The 16,881-nt window shown below is 44.2% G+C and overlaps 2 protein-coding genes across 4 annotated transcripts in view; one reads left to right on the top strand and one right to left on the bottom strand.

The window, feature by feature from the left end:
• The first annotated feature begins 89 nt into the window (after window positions 1–89).
• Window positions 90–2,695, top strand: LOC133512936 (gremlin-1-like). The gene is made up of 2 exons (XM_061843038.1): window positions 90–739; window positions 1,015–2,695. The coding sequence occupies exon 2, from the start codon at window positions 1,016–1,018 to the stop codon at window positions 1,568–1,570; it is 555 nt and encodes a 184-aa protein (XP_061699022.1). The 5' UTR covers window positions 90–739; window position 1,015; the 3' UTR covers window positions 1,571–2,695.
• A 594-nt stretch (window positions 2,696–3,289) lies between these two features.
• The window catches only part of LOC133513645 (formin-1-like), a 52,685-nt gene continuing 39,093 nt past the window's right edge, over window positions 3,290–16,881 (bottom strand). For all 3 annotated transcript variants that reach the window (XM_061844598.1, XM_061844597.1, XM_061844596.1), the window contains 4 exons: window positions 13,472–13,523; window positions 9,426–9,575; window positions 6,094–6,175; window positions 3,290–6,017 (listed from right to left, as the gene is read on the bottom strand). In XM_061844598.1, coding sequence (XP_061700582.1) covers window positions 5,973–6,017; window positions 6,094–6,175; window positions 9,426–9,575; window positions 13,472–13,523 — 329 coding nt within the window. In that variant the 3' untranslated portion in view covers window positions 3,290–5,972. The remainder of the gene's footprint in view (window positions 6,018–6,093; window positions 6,176–9,425; window positions 9,576–13,471; window positions 13,524–16,881) is intronic.

A 16,881-nucleotide genomic window follows, 5' to 3' on the forward strand; every position in this document is an offset into this window, starting at 1 on the left:
GCCACTGGATGGTGTTGGAGAGCCGTTTCAGTTTCCTGCACAGAGCTGCAAATTTGATTTCTACATTTTTACATTTGTATTTTGTCGCCTCTAAAGCCATTTTCATGACAAATTCATCTTTAAGAAAACTTAATGTATAAGTGGAACTGTCCATCCATTTTCTTTGACGCTTATCCTCACGAGAACACAGCGTATGCATTTTGAACTTGAACATTATGTGGTTTAGTTTACTCCCAGTGAAGCAAATGTCTTCCCGTGACGTATTCAGGTGTCAGTTTCCTTGGACCTTGTGATGCGTTTGGTTTTTACTCCCCTCCGTGTCCCTGTGATGCGTTTAGAAGTGCTGCTTTCCTTAGTCCCAAGGGTTACGTTCAAGCGTCTTCTCTTCCTCGGCCCTCAGCCTCCTTGATGCATTCAATTGTCCTGCCCTCTTTGGTCCATGTGACGCATTGGAGCGTTTAAGGGGCGGATAAGAGTTTGTCCGTATCTTTCTTAGCCAATAATGTGGAGGGAAGTGTTGTTCAAGTCTCAGCTGGCAAACATTTAAAGGGGAGACAGTACGGCGCTGGAGCAATTTCTATGAAAGCCCGTACGTGCCCCCCAGCCCCCTCAGGTCTATGGAGGACTTGGTCTCTCACTTTGCCACGGTCCCCGCAGTTTACAGTCGGCAGTGATCGTGGGTGCCTGCCCACGGAAGGTGCTATTGAGAAGTGACGGGATTCGAACATCAGGATTGCAGGTCCGTAAATGTATTTTGTCTACCTGTTTTATCATCTATCACTGTTTAATCTGAGATGATGTGGTTTGTATCCACTGTGCAACAAATTTCATAAATTCCAATTGATTTCCAGGACACGTGACTCTCCCATTAAGTACTGTAGATTAGTGTAATTCAGTCGCAAACTCCAAAGAAGAATTTTCAGTGGGGTTTCTTTCGTCCCGCCTCGACGCTGCGTAAAAACTTTGCGCGACACTTGTCCACGCGTGGGTGTTTGATACTTGTCTCTTGTTCAGGATGTCCAAGTCGACGCGCATGTTCTGCAGCGTGCTGTTGATCCTCGGCGTGCTGTCCTCCCCCGGGGAGTTCAAAAGGAACCGAGGCTCCCAGGGCGCCATCCCTCATCCCGACAAGAGCAGCCCCAACGAGTCGGAGCGGCAGCGTCGACCCCCGCAGCCGGGCTCCGGCTCCGGCCCCCGCCAGAGGCAGGCTTCGTCCTCCCCGGCCGACGAGGTTCTGGAGTCCAGCCAGGAGGCTTTACACGTGACCGAGCGTCAGTATTTGAAACGGGACTGGTGCAAGACGCAGCCCCTCAAGCAGACCATCCACGAGGAGGGCTGCGTGAGCCGCACCATCATCAACCGCTTCTGCTATGGCCAGTGCAACTCCTTCTACATCCCCAGGCACATCCGCAGGGAGGAGGGCGCCTTCCAGTCGTGCTCCTTCTGCAAACCCAAGCGCTTTACCACCATGACTTTCACCTTGAACTGTCCCGATCTGCAGCCTCCCACCAAGAAGAAACGCATCCAGCGCGTAAAACAGTGCCGCTGTATCTCCATAGACTTGGACTAGAGGCCTGCACTGCACTCCAGTCAAGCAGAACCATAAGACAGGCGTCTGAGGTGCGAAAAAAAAAAAAAAAAAAACATTTACCTATCACACGCACAAACCCTCCACGAAAAAAAACAAAACTTTTTGACGTGAATGATGCTTTTTTTTTTTTTTTTTCGGAGGGGGGGGGTTTCTGGCAGGTGTGGGAGATTGTGAGGGTTATCTTTTTGGGTAAGTTTGCAACATTTTGGGGCTTGTGTGAGAGGTGCGTTAATTTTGGGTGAATGTCTTAGTGTCAGTTTTTGGAGCATGAGATGTTTTTTTTTGTTTTTTTTTCAGAGGGTGGGGGTGGTATTAAAAGGTTGTATGAGTGTTAATTTTTTGATGTGTGAGTTCTTTCCAACAATTTTTTTTTTTTTTTTGGTGAGTGTTAGAGATTATTTGGTGCGCACAATTTTTTCCGGGGCCTGGGGGTTCTAAAACATTTTAGTGCATGTAAGAGTTTAAGGTGAACGCAAAAGGTTATTTGATGTGTGCCTTGTTTTTTTGTGTGAGTGAGAAGTGTTCAGTGTGTGTGAGAGGTACATGTTATTTTTGACCTTCACTGCAGTTCATATTTCTTCACATCCTCTTACTTTTCTTTTGTTGAGTGAAGAGAGAAGCCACTGTGCTTTTATCTCCAATTTGGAGAAATTTCCATCAGTTCTTCTCTCGTCTCCTTTCACACAACAAATATGGAATGTATAATTGCAAAGGATATTTTTTACCTGCACAGTTTTGAGACGTCTGATAATGGAGGAAATTCACTGCACGTTAGTCCGCATGTTTTATGCACAACTTCCTCACTTTGCCTTATTTAAGAAAACACTCAAACATTAAGTTTGTCTTTTATGTTTCCACTGTGTGGAGTTGGGAGAGTGAAACGGAGCATTTGTAAATGGAAAATGTTTTTTTTAACTTCTATTTTATTTTGACAGTTCACGAATCTTTTTAAGTTAACCTTAATGTGAAAATTTCATTTTTTTCTTTTTTGGTTAGTTGGATACGTACAAGACAACATATATTTGTGGTTTGTGCCCAATGAAGATTAAATATGTAGCTGTTACATGTAAAGGATGTTTGGTGTAACGGTACTCATTAAGTTATCCCTAAAAATAGAAAATAAATGGATTATCCAATATTGTGTGCACTGAATTATTTTGAACAAAAATTAAGAATGATTTACACTTTTAAACGGCCAACAGAGCTTTTAAAAATAATTTAGAAATTCATATATGCAATTGTCTTTTTAAAAATGATCACCATGTAAGATAAGAGTGGAACTACAATAATACCGGTACTAAAAATATGATGAACATCTCGGTGAACATATATTATTATCATTAGAAAGGCACATTTTCTACAACTGTTAACTTGGAATTCATTGGATTTGCCAAGTTGTAGAGCTCATAAATGGGTGGCGTAGCAAATAAAGTAACAGTTTCCATTTTGATAGACTTGCATTCCTCAAAACAAAGATGTCTGAAAGCAACTTCCAATAACCTAACAAGTTCCACATGTTTACAACACTAAATCGTTTATGTTAGGAACCTTCCATGAAATGTTCATGTCTTTAAAAAAAAAACATGAATCCAGATTGGGTGACCTCATTCTTACTCTGTTATCAAATGACTAAATTCTTCATCACAACCGGTTTCTTACGTTAATATCACGTTCTCGATGGCTTAGCGGTCAGTACAGAGTCAAGATAATCCTCCTGTTGTGTCGGCATCCAGAATTTATTGTTGAAATTTAAAACAATTCCATAAAATGACACTGGTGCATTCGGGTTCGCATCCAGTGTTTGTTTACGCATCCAGTAAAACCCATCAAGCAGCTCACCTTCTTCTGTTCTTCCAGTTTTGCAACAGTTTGATTTTCATACAAAACAAATGGCACAGATGGAGGGTAAAAAGATCCGCGGGCTTGCATCTTTACAAGAACTCTGATCATCCAGGTTCCTTTGAGAGGTAATATGACAAGGACGGCTTTGGGCCTAAATAATCAGAACCCTGTACTGTCAAAGTCACAACCCTACAAATGCACGATAAAATACACTTATTGTCCAGCGTCTCACCCGATTAAATCCTGAGTCATAAAACTGCACCCTCCAAATGAACGTGTCGATGTCTCTGTACATAAAATAAATTCTCTCTTACATAAATAGACTTTTCTCGAATGAGGAGCACAGGAGTGCATATACGGCACGTACGGAAAGTTTTCACAGCCCCGAACAATGTTCTCTCATTGTTATGTTGTGGCCATTTGCTAAAATCATTTAAGTTCATTTTCCCCTCATTGTTGTACACACATTTCCTAAATTAACAGGAAAAAATGAGTTGTTGACATTTTTTGCAGCTGTATTAAATAGAAAAACTAAAATATCTTACAGACAAGTTTTCAGACCCTTTGCTGTGACGTTTATATATTTAACTCAGGTGCTATCCGTTTCTTCCGCTCATCCTCAAGAAGGTTCGACACCTTCATTGGAGTCTAGCTGTGCTAGATCGTACTCATTGGACTTGATTAGGAAAGACACATACCTATGTAAGACCTTACGGCTCACAGTGCATATCAGACCAAATGGGAATCATGAAGTCAAAGGAATTGCCTGAAGAGCTCAGAGAGAGAATTCTGGCCAAGGTCACAAGAAAAAAAAATCTGCTGCACTTAAGGTTCCGAAGCAGGAGAGTGGCCTCGGTAATCCTGAAATGAAACACATTTGGGATGACCAGAACCCTTCATTGGAGCTGGTCGTTCGGTCAAACTGAGCGATTAAGCAAGAAGAGTGTTGGTGTGACGTAAAGAAGATCCCAAAGACGACTGTGACATGCTCCAGAGATGCAGTCTGGAGATCAGAGAAAGTTCTTGATCTAGAGAGTCAACCACCACTGCAGCCCTCCACCAGTCGGAGCGTTATGGCCGAGTGGTTTGATGGAAGCCTCTCCTCAGTGCAAGAAACATGAAAGCCGGATGGGAGTTTGCTAAAAAAACACCTGAAGGACTCCAAGATCATCAGAAACAAGATTCTCTGGTCTGATTAGACCAAGACGGAAAGTGTTGGGCTTAGTTCTAAGTGATACGTGTAGTGAGAATCAGGCACTGCTCATCACTTTTCCAAATTTAGTCCCAGCAGAGAAGCAAGGTGGGTGCAGGGACAAGATGACTGGTTGCAATCGAAGGAAAAATGAATGTGATCAAGTACAGGGATATTCTGTATGAAAAACATCTCCAAAGTGTTCGGGATCTCAGACTAAGGCGAAAGACAATGAACCTAAGCACACAGCTGAAATAATGGTCTACCTTACCTTACCTTCTGTGATTGTTCCTTAATGGCCCAGGCAGAGCCCTGACTTAAACCCAATTGAGCATCTCTGGAGAGACCGGAAAATACCAGCTGTCCAACATTCACGACCCAACTTGACAGGAGTGGAGAACATCTGCAAGGGGGAATGGCAGAAGATCCCCAAATCCAGGTGTGAAAAATGTGTTGCGTCATTCCCAAAAAGACTCATGGCTGCGTTATCTCTAAAAGGAGCTTCTACTCAATACTGAGGAAATGATCTGAATACTTATAGCTGTGCGATAATTCAGTTTTTCTTTTTTAATAAACCTGCAAAAATTTCAACCAGTGTGTTTTTTCAGATAATATTGGGTGCTCTCTATACACTAATCAGGGGGAAAATGAACTTAAATAATTTTTTTAATGGGCTGCAATGTAACCAAGTGAAATTCAAGGGGATTTGAATACTTTTCACACCTGGTGTATGCAGCCTCCAACCCCAGAACCCTTCATCAAATTAAAAATTCTTGCATGGCAAATGAGCATGCAGGAATAATACAACTATACTAAATTCTTGGGGGGCAGCCAGCTCTTGCAAGCAGAAAAGTGCTTAAAAAGTGTGACGGAATGTGCAAGGGAAATATTAGCAGCTTTGAATATTAATTTAAAAGCTAAGTTGGATACCCGTCGTATGGGTGTGAGTGGCAGGAAGCATATAATGCAAAAGAAAGGTGTTCTTCATAATGCTGGGAGAGCGCAGCCCCCTGCGACTCCACAACGACTTCAAAAATGAGTACATGAAAATCAGGTCGCCACAGCAAAGGATGCTGGGAAGTTTTTCGGGCATCAGGTCAGTCCAGTCAAGCTTTAAGTGATTGTCAGCACACACGAGGAGCAAGATTTTTTCTCGAGGGACGACAAGATTGTTGTGGCAACAGAGCCCTGAAGTGACCCGCCGTGACCTTTGGCAAGCCGGTCATTCAGAGGTCACGCCGTGCTGGTTGAATGAGGGCCACCTTCGGCCTTGAGGACTCTCATCACTCGCAGCGGATTCTTCGTGTACGCAAAAGGTTCGCGGCCCGTTGTTTGGATTTGGGTCACTCAACTCGACGGCACGCTTGACTCCTTTTGCCGCAGCCTCTCTTTCTGTGGAACGCAGACGCAGGATAAACGCAACACAACTTTTAGATGCGCGTGCGCAAAATAAGAACGGATGCCTTACTAGACTGTTGGCGTTGATCTTCTTGGTTTCCACTCGCTTCTCGTCTGTGATCTTCTTGATGTTCTCTTGAGCTTCCTTCAACCTGGAGGAAGACATCATGAACATCATTTAGATGCACATATCCATATTTCAGGCTGCACATAATCATAATAATCATAGATAAGCATGTTCCATTTGTGACAGTTACAGAGGGATGTGTCATTCATCGTCCCTTCCTCACCAAAGAAGAACTTGAGCGCTTTCTTCTGGATCAGCAACTATTTGACACACTTAGGGGGTACTTAGTTATAACTACATGGTCCATTTGTAACAAAACAGCGTAGTTAGCTAGCTAGCCATGCTTAAAATGCCACAGTGTATAATTAGCAAGCGGTACCATCTGTGGATATGATTGCTATTTCATTAAATAATTGTATTGCATATAATGTATTTGTGTGCCCCGCGACTGACAGGCGACCAATTCAGGGTGTAGTCCGCCTTTCGCCTGAAGTCAGCTGGGAAAACCTCCGGCGCCCCGTGGCCCAGAATGGGATAAGTGCTGTTGAGAATGGATGGATATGCCCCACTTTTTGGGGCATTTGTCTTTGTGGATTTCACATTATATTCACATTTTCAATTCTCTTTACCCTTGCTGTTCTAATAATTACCGTAATTTCCGGCCTATAAGCCGCGACTTTTTTCACACGCTTTAAACCCTGCGCTCTACGTTGTGATGCGGCTGATTTGTGCATTTTTTCTAACGGCCGCAAGGGGGCACTCAAGCGGAAAAGGTAAAGTTGAGACTGTGGAATATATGTGCCAAAGAAGTGACCCTTACCGTCCGGCCCTGTTAGCGTGGCGGCACTAGCGTTAGCACGGCGGCACTAACGTTAAACTCTCTGTGTATCGTCTTTCTTTGTAAATATCCCGTGTTTAAATGTGGGTTTCAATGTGGGCACTTGCGGCTTTTACACAGCTGTGGCGTATGTATTGTATATTCCAAATAGTATTTCCTTTACAAATATACTGGGTGAGGCTTATAACCAGGTGCGCTCTGTAGGCCGGAAATTACAGTACACATAGCTTATCGTACAGATCCTCACACAGACCGTTTCAATTCAACATTCAAAGGAATCCCATTCAAACTTGAGTCTCAATATTTGATGTACCTGTTAAGTAATTTCAGCGACATTTAACACTTTTATTCATAGACACACCGCCCGCTCATCCCCAGCACGTGCCGAGTTAAAGACCTTCGGATTGCTGGGTTGATGAGATAATGACACAGCTTTTAAAAAACACTTGGCTTTTATGAGCGCGCCAAAAGTATTTAAAATAAACTTCATTGCACAAAAGCAGTGAGTAATGAGAGACTTGTTACCTCAGTAAACTTGAACTCTATTATTAAAGTCCTGCGCACGGGTCTGTGATTATGGACAATTCCGTCACCTTAGAGAGAAATAATGCCAAATGCCTGTTTGGTAATTAATTTAAAAACAAATTCAGCATATGGAGAAACAATGTACGTAGAAAAAACTGTTGCACTCCCGCTGTCTTTTCCGCACGTGCAGCGCTTTTGCCCTTTGGACTCCTTGTCCAGCTTCATTACAGCGTTGATCAATTCTCCCATAATGCCCGGCCTTTAACGGCCAGCGGCCTGCGTCCGCTCCGTAGTAAAGACAGTCGGGCAAGGAGAGTTGGCGGAATGCCCGCCCCCCCAAAAAAAAAAAAAAAAAAAAGACGCCTCAGGTCAGAGGCAACGTCATAAATTTGGCGCTTACATTTGCCTCCTCTTTGATGGCCTGCCTCTCGTCTCCAATTACATCCCAGCGTCCACACATCACCCGCCCAAATTTAGCACTAATTTTACACGACGCCTAGAAGTTGTCATGCAACTGTCCTAATGTGACAAAACCGATGGCCGTTATGAGGATGGGAACTTCAATTTGTTGAAGTTGGAAAAATGAACAAGACACGATATAAATGAACAAAAGCTGAAGTGACAGAAAATGGAAAGGGAAGGTACCATATCACAGATTGACAATGACTGGCCTTCTTCAACATGGTTGGCTGTGCAAATTGCTCATTTGTGGGGGTACGTCAGCAATTCTTAATTTTTATGCGCCGGTCCACTCCAGTCAGGTTCGATCACGTTGCGCAATGTGCGGCAGGTTTTAGCGTTCACTGCATTTGTATTAATGCAGCCCTACTTAATAAGTCACGTCTGTCTTTTAGCATCTGGAAGCAGAAGGGGGCGTGTTTGACCGAGATACAACAGCCAATCATAGTGCAGCGGTGCATGCCCCACAGCCAGTAATGTTGGAGCAAGTCATGTCCTGCCAGGAAACCACGTGGGAATCCTAATAACTCATGCTGCAATGGGGTACGTCCCTTTTTTTAGTTTGTGTCATTTGTAATTTGTTTTGGCTTTTGTTAATTTGTTTCGTATTTTGTTAGTTTGTTTTCTGAATGTCAATGTTGTGGCTTTTTGTTGTTTTGCACTTCCTCGCCACCGTAACTATTCAAAACAAGTCAAGTCTCAAAACAGTCTCAGTATGATGCAGTGCAGATTTACGCACTTTAAAGTACAAGCACAATAATAAACATTGCTCACTCAATTACTGTCAGTTGTTTACAAAACATTTTTTTTCCCCGCAAGTGTGAGGTCTATAACAGCAAAATAATCTTTTAGGATTTGAAAAATCTTTATGTGAGTACCAGGCCGCACCGCATTTCTCAGAAAGAGGTAGAGATTGTTCTCGGAAATTATTATCGTGTTTGTTTGCAAAGTAATTATTGGATGATTATTTTCTGATACATAAACGCAATAGACAAGGCGCTGTGCTACGACCATTGCTAGATAAACATTTTTTTTGGCTGTCATTTTTTATATTCGTTATTTCTTATTATCCATCCATCCATTTGCTTTGCTGCTCATCCTAACAAGGGTCGCAGGGAGTGCTGGAGCCTATCCCAGCTGTCAACGGGCAGGAGGCAGGGTACACCTTGAACTGGTTGCCAGCCAATCGCAGGGCATATCGAGACAAACAGCCACACTCACAATCACACCTAGGGTCAATTTGGAGTGCCCAATTAAGGTTGCATGATTTTGGGATGTGGGAGGAAACTGGAGTGCCCAGAGAAAACCCACACAGGCACGGGGAGAACATGCAAACTCCACACAGGCGGGGCTGGGATTGAACCCGGGTCATCAGAACTGTGAGGCCAACACTTTACCAGCTGCTCCACTGTGCCGCCCATTTCTCATTATGACTTTGGAAACTCAAAATAGTTACATACGGCATGTTTGAATAAAACCGCCTCTGTGGTGATTGCGGAATGGAGCAGCTCACCTCTCCTTGGAGATGTTCTTGCTTTGGCGTACCCAAGCGTTCTTGAAGTCATTGCAGAACTCGTACCAGAGCATAAAAATGTGACTTGGGGCCACTTCTTTATCTCCTGACTTTGGCTTTATCCCAAAGTAGCTCACCATGTCCTGGAACCTTTCGGAGTAAACAGAGGATTGAACATGTAAAAATAAAACATAATTTTGGAAACCTGATCAAAGGATGATTGTTATAACATTGGTTCCATAGAAGACACGCCAAACCTTTACTGCCTACGCCAAATAGTTCATTTGGCTGTTTGTGGTCGACTCTCCATAATGGCAATTTTATAAATTGTTCAGAGGTGCTTCACTTACAAGTGGAAGAGCGTGCATTGCGGAATTGATAACACGAGTTGTTGCAAGTCATCATAGTGGTTGTTGGTGCTGAAGTTAAATTTCTTTGCAAAGGATGGAAAAAAAAAAAATCAGAGGTGAAATGACCGCCAGGGAGGCGAGAAGCTGGAAACTGAGGTTGCAGGCTGCTGGGCGGCAGCGGAGAGCCAGTAGCGGTGGCTCCATTAGCACAGTGACCCCAAAGGCTGCAGGAGAGCAAGATCCTCAAAAATGGGCTACTGCAGCTACACGCAGATTTTCACAGAGGACCACACAAACATATTTACTGGCAGACAAATAAAGACGAGAACAAGCACGCGTGAGTGCACGCAACCCGCTCGAGAATCATTTTTCCGGGATGGCCTGTTGTAGGGCCGCCCCTCGGTCTAAAGCCAATTGTAAGCAAATCTAAAAATCCTGGCAGGACTCCCAGGAGCACATACAGGCAGGAGATCGGACTGCTTCTCCAACTCAAACATGAAAGACGTTCTACCTGGGCCTGTTTGAGTGGTCACGATTCCAATGATGCTGCCTTGTCCCACACGGACATCCACACAGATTCTGACCTTCGGATGCAAGGTGCCCTTGCGATGCTAATCCAAGACATGAGCGAAACGCTGCAATATGTTGCCCAGCTGGTGGAAGAAAACCGACTTCTGCGTGAGCCTGCTTCTCATTCCCTTTGCCTCGCGTCATTTTGTTGGGATCCTCCCAAAAAAAAAAAAAAGTACTGATGATCATCCGGGACAGACAGAAGAAACGCTTTGTTTAGACTCAGCCAACGAGCCAACAAGTCGTTCCAGCGAGGCGGGTTGCAACAGGCGATCTCTGGCAGGACGGCCTGAGTCGGTCAGGTCCGCTGCTGACCCTGGTCACGGTGTCAATGCGTGCACAAATCAAGCAGCGGTTCCGTCTCCTTGTACTCTCAGGAGCTCATGCAACAAGCAGATAGACAAAACTTCACTCAAAACAGATGGAAAAACACGAGCACATGTGCGTAGGCATAAAAAAAAATATAAACAAAGTCAAGCGGAACTTGGCAAGCCCGCTACACTTCACACATGTAACTGTACCGCTCTTCACACAGATGATGATGTTGCCGTGCGGAGCAGCATTCTTCACTGTCAGCTGCATTAAAAAAAAAAAAAGACGCATTACGAATCCATAAGAATCGAGAAATATCTGGCCAGGCGGGCCGACATTCCTTCGGTTCCCTAATAAAAAGATGAGAGAAGTCAACTGTCGTATCTGAGGGTGCGGAAACCGTGAAGATCGTAAACACAGAATAGCACTACAAATGCTTCGTGTTGATAGATTGCAAAGCAAAACACGCGGAGCATGGAGCTGATTAACTAAAAAAAAACAAAAAAACATAAATGATAATGTGATATATAAAACTATAACGAGAAGGAATGACCACTTCATTCAATGAAGGCATTTGCCTACTTTGAAGCTGAAACAATAGCATGTTTTTGGTATATACAGGGAAGCCGGAGTAGTCGCACAGAGCGGCACATCTTAAGAGTGTTTCTACTAGTAATTTAATAGTGGTTCAAATAATTAGAAAAAAAAAACCCTTCTGAAATGACATCAAGAAAGTAGAATTTTGGAGTTGTTTAAGAAACATTTGCAGTTGCCTCATTTTAGGACACCGTGAACAAAAGAGGATAACTGCGAGAGGACGTGGGTGGACGGGATAGGAAAGCATGAAAGGCTGTGATTGCCGTGGCAACGTGAGTGCAGTGTGTGGTGTGTATGTGAATAACAAACTCTTTTGCTTTGTTTTGGTACAAGCGAGGGATAAGTGAGTTAGCCGTTGACAGAAAACTAATCTTATCAATTGTTTTTTTTTGAGCGGCCATATTTACTGGGGGGAACACTGGAGCCGGACCCACCAGGGGGGCTTCAGCAGACTCTGGCAAACATTTTCCAAAGCCACGTTTCATCTCGGGAAAGCCGAGACAGAATGTGAGTGAGCCCGCCAGAATTCGACGTAGTGAAATCCATGGTAGACCGTAACCTGATCCTACGGCGCAGCGTGGTCACCGTGAACATCGTGTAAACGTGGCCTTAGATTGCGCCGATGTGACTAATTTCTAAATTTCACAGAAACGAAAGAGCCTAAAGAAGTAGATCTATGCTGGTAACCTCACCATTGTGCACCCCAAAGTCAGCCGGGATAGACTCCAGCTCACCTCAGATTCTAATGATGACAGCTACTGTAGAAAAGAGATGGATGGACGATAGACAGTTCCACAGAAAAATGACACCAAAAAACGTGCACTTTAGTTATGTCTCCAATAAATAAAGATGTCAGCAGTAATAGTTGGTGTGGCGAGCCTCTTTATCCGTACTTGTTGGCGTCCCAGCTCCCAATCTCCCGGTGGGACTGAGGTATCGGGTAGCAAGCACCAAGGATTGCTTGTCTATTTACTTTATTAACGCCATGCCACAATGTTAGCGGTGCTGCTGCCGTGCTTGTCTTTGCGCGACCGTCCCTCATCCAGCACAGATGTGAAAGCCCACCCAGGGCCCAGTGAGCCCACTGACGCCCATATTCATCAACAGTGTGTCACTTTTATGAGGTGGCTCTATGGGAACCTGAGAGGAAACCCCCACCCTGCCTTCCACATCTCACTTTGTGCTCACGCGACGTAGCGCCAAGCAGCCAGCCCCCCTCTCAAGATGAAATTAAAGGAAAACTTCATTTAAAGCAAAAGGGAAGTTAGTCGCAGGCCCCTTTTGATCAATAATGCCCGTCCAGTTCAACACCATCCTTCTTGTGATGATGTCAAGAAGCTCCTTTAATAGTCGGGGGAGTGGTGGTGAGTATCCAAACTGATAGCCCTGCCGTAGTCCTCTTGGCTTGAAAAAAACCAAAGAACTTCAAACAAGGGATCCTGTGTCTGAAACGAACTTTCCCTTTCTACTTACATTTTAAATGAGCAGAGGCGCACCAAGACACAAAAACAATACCAAGTCGGCTTTGTCATCCACTCCCCCGGCATTTATTGCTGTGAAATACTCTAAAACCTGATGCTACTGAACAGGAGCTTGGTGTTAAGTGGGTCTGACAGTAGTAAATCAGAACCCATACAAACCACTGATGAAACAAGGCTAAAAAACAAAAGAGTGGAGAAATAAAGGCCTTAAATAAAGTATATGACTTGTCATGTGTCTCTCCACCATTTTTTTTAAAAGCTGAATATCAAGAAGAGGCAACAGCTTATATCTGCCTTATAGTTCTGAGGTACCGGGTTCAAATCTGGCCCCGCCTGGGTGGAGTTTGCATGTTCTTGCCATGCCTGCGTGGGTTTTCACCGGATGCTTTGGTTTGCAACTGAGTATGAATGGTTGTTTGTAGGTCCCCTGTGATTGGCTGGCGACCAGTTGAGAGTGTGCCCCACCTCCCGCCCGAAGTCAGTTGAGATATGCACCAGCACACCCACGACCCAAGTGGTTCGGAAAAGGGATGGATGTCAAGAAGTTTAGCACAAGCATTGAGGAAATGATGAAGTTAGAAATAATGTGAGGATTTATAATATTACATTGCAGGTATAGTTGTTAAAACTGTTCACTTACTAAACAGTGTTGAATACCTGCCTTTGTATCTCTCAAGACTCTTAACTAAAATTCAAGTTTAATCTAGTTTCCTGAGTGACAGTGTTGGTCTCCTACCTTTTTTGGGCAGCGTTGAAGCGATCCTCTTCAGCAGAATGCTCTGCTTTTGCTGTATAAACAGTGAGAAAATATTGGTTTAAGACTTTCATAAATCTATGAAGCAGATTCTTTTGGCAGTACTGGACGAGTAGGCTTTCAAATAAAATCACATTTTTGTCTTTGCGAAAATCAGATTTTGTTGTTTTCATAGTAATAATTTTCATTCAGGATAGTGACATCCATCTGTCTTGTGAGCCGCTAATCCTCACAAGGGTAGCGAGAGTGCTGGAGCCTATCCTAGCTCTCAACGGGCAGGAGGAAGGGTACACCCTGAACTGATTGCCAAGCAATCGCAGGGCACATGGAAACAAACAGTTGCACTCACAATAACGGCGAGGGACAATTTAGAGTGTCCAATTAATGCATGTTTTTGGGATGTGGGAAGAAACCGGAGTGCCGAAGAAAACCCACGCAGGCACGGGGAGAACATGCAAACTCCACACAGGCGTGGCGGAGATTGAACCCGGGTCCTCAGAAATGTGAGGCCAACTCTTTATAGCTGCGCCACCGTGTCGCCTGATGGTGACATATTCTTTTTAATTGACAGACAAGAATGAAATAAGTATGTCCTCTTGGGAAAAGACAACACTTAATTGCTTAATGTGTCAAATGTTGAACATTTGAATGAAATAAAAAGAATCATCAAACAGCATGGAAGTCACACAACCGCTCCCAGTTAATGATGCACTTTTCTGATGTACAGTTGTCCAGGTGAGGCAAGATGATGTTTTCAAAATATAAATATAAAAAATTAAAATATTTATTGTAAAAGTTGCTAAGTATCAGAACCAAACTGCCAAGTTTGACTTGACTTGACACTGACTCTACTTTTGGAAGATGAATCTTTATCTGCAACCATGCTGTTAGTGTAAGTGATGCAAGGCATTGAGGACACACTTTGAAATACAGAAGCTGTAATAATAATAAAAAAATCTTCCTGAAAAACTTGAATTCATCAAGAAAATCGAACAATTGCCTAACCCTGTGGAATTGCGCCGAATCATATATTTCCACTGACAGCCACTTAAAAAAAAAGATCCCCGCCCATACATTGTACAACCTGTAATTAGTTAAGTGACAACATTAGAAGAAGAAGAAGAAGAATGAGCAGAAAGAAACCCCACGACATCCCATTGTAAACCTAGATATGGCTAACTCACGGGAGTGTGAGCACGTGACGGCGGGTGTTAGGGCGTGGAGCCGTGGTGGCGTATGTGCGCTCAATCAAGTTTGAACAGAGAGGCTCCTGTGGACTTGCCATTTAATTTGCCGTGTCTAAATGCAAGGCAGATGTGTGCGGCGAGCTAGGCTGAGGTGCAAGAACTTATCGAGGGCCAAAGAGTGCCTGTGATCTCAGATTTATTGCATTTTCCAGATTCATCCCTTTTACAATAACGGGGGACCTTTCTTCCTTGGAGATTTAAGAGGGAGACGTCTCCCCAAAAATTGTACAAAGGCTGGCATGCATGGGACTCTTTTGGGAAAAGGGAAAGGTAAGCTTCACACACCGACCATCCATCCCTTCCATTTTATTCCTTTTTTTACATGTATGTAAGTGGGCCACTGTGCTGAGGTAGTCCTAATGAAGGGAGGGGTTGGAAGGAGGAGGCGGGGGGTGCATGACCAATGGTGTTAAACTCAGTGGGGGTCAGCCTGGCGCCTGAGGTACCCCAGTGCTGCAACTGTGAAGAGGTGGCACTGGAGCCGAGAGAGAGCGAGTGCATGTGTGAAGTGTCTCTTTCAGTGCGACCTATGCGTAAACATGAAACCAGTAGTCGCTAACTAGAAAGTTATGAGACGTGCGTGCTCAGAGGGACAATAAATTTGTGCTTTAAAACCCTGACACGGTTTGCCAAAGTGCAGCTACCTGGTGCTAACGTAACAAAGAAAAGGGTGGGGAGTATTTGAAGAGGGATGCTAAGGACCCTGGGGGCATCCTTTCTTGTCTCAATTACCTTTACTGGACATGGATTAGGCTGACCCCCCACCCCCGACCCCCCAACCCCGCTAACGCGCACACAAATGTTATGTAAATGACTCGTTTAAAAACGTTCAGTGATTGTTGGGTTGTGACTCACTGAAAACATGGCTAAGGGCTATGAGGAGATTTATACCTCCCCACAGAGCCAGCAAGATAAGCTTAAAAGCGGCAACTTGTTTTCAATTAGCCATGACTGGTATTCAACACGGGATATATGTCCGTCCAAATATCCCCAGAGGTTTCAAAGGGCTCCGATTCAAAGGGAATCAAAATGGGGATCATTAAAGTAACACCACAACTTTTTGGAAAGGAAGATTGTGAATGATCACAACACATGAATACAGAACAGAGATGCATTTTGAAAGAGCACATACAATATTGTGCAATTTCTCCCACAATTTCAGAATGAGGTTTTAAAACGTTTTCTCAATAAGACCACAAGAATCAAGAATGACACTTATCAGTCTCATCTAACACCCCTGTTGAACTCAGTGTGGTCCTGTCTCATGCAAATGGGCAACTGCTCACCCTATGGCCAGGGGCGAAGACACAGTATTTTGAGCCCCGAATCTTTCAACATCCCCTCTCTGAGCTGTCACCTTAACATGGTGGAGGGTTTTGTGGGTCCCCGTGATCTCAGGAGCTAAGCTGTCTGGGGCTTTTAGCCTGTGCCAGAGTCAGCCATGGCAAAAAGTTCCTAGGTGAGGGACCAGACATAGAACGGCTAAAAGACTCCCTGTGATGAGTAAAATGATTCAGTCACATTTTCCCTTGCCCAGATACGGGTCACTGGGGCTACCCTTTGGAACCAAGCCTGGAGGTGGGGCTTCGTCCTGGCCGTGGTCAACAGTGGACCAGCTCTATACCTGTGGCAGAGTCCTCAAGGGGGCATGGGAGCTTGTTATGGGCTGTTTGGTCCCTGTATGATCAGAGTCAAAGTTTGGTCAGCATTGGAAAAAAGACTCATATTCAGTGAGGGTCGGATTCCAGCAAGGCTGCCCATTGTCTTCTGATTCAAAAATCACCACATTCAGACACATCTGGGAGATGAGCCACAAGGGTCGGGTTTCCTGGGTCTAGCCACTTGTGAGCCTGAGCCAACGTAGGAAGCGTCTCAACTGGGCTAAGGCAAAGAAGGACTGGACTGTTGACCAGTGGTTTGAGGTCCTCTTTTCCAATGAAAGTTAAATGTGGCTTTCATTCGGGAATCAAGGTCAGAAGGTTTGGAAGGGACGAAGATGGGTGAAGAACAGAACCCAAGCAGCTTGAAGTCCAGTGTGAACGATCCACAGTCAAGTCATGATCAGGGAGGGTCATTTCCAGTGCAGGTGTTGCTAAACTGCTTTCTTAATTTCAAGAAGTGCCTGAGGGGACTTCATGATTCCTT

The sequence above is a fragment of the Syngnathoides biaculeatus genome, chromosome 15, assembly GCF_019802595.1.
Source record: "Syngnathoides biaculeatus isolate LvHL_M chromosome 15, ASM1980259v1, whole genome shotgun sequence".
NCBI lineage: Eukaryota > Metazoa > Chordata > Actinopteri > Syngnathiformes > Syngnathidae > Syngnathoides > Syngnathoides biaculeatus.

Coding starts and splice junctions, on each gene's coding strand:
- LOC133512936 (XM_061843038.1), top strand. CDS start 1,016: ATGTCCAAGTCGACGCGCATGTTCTGCAGCGTGCTGTTGATCCTCGGC.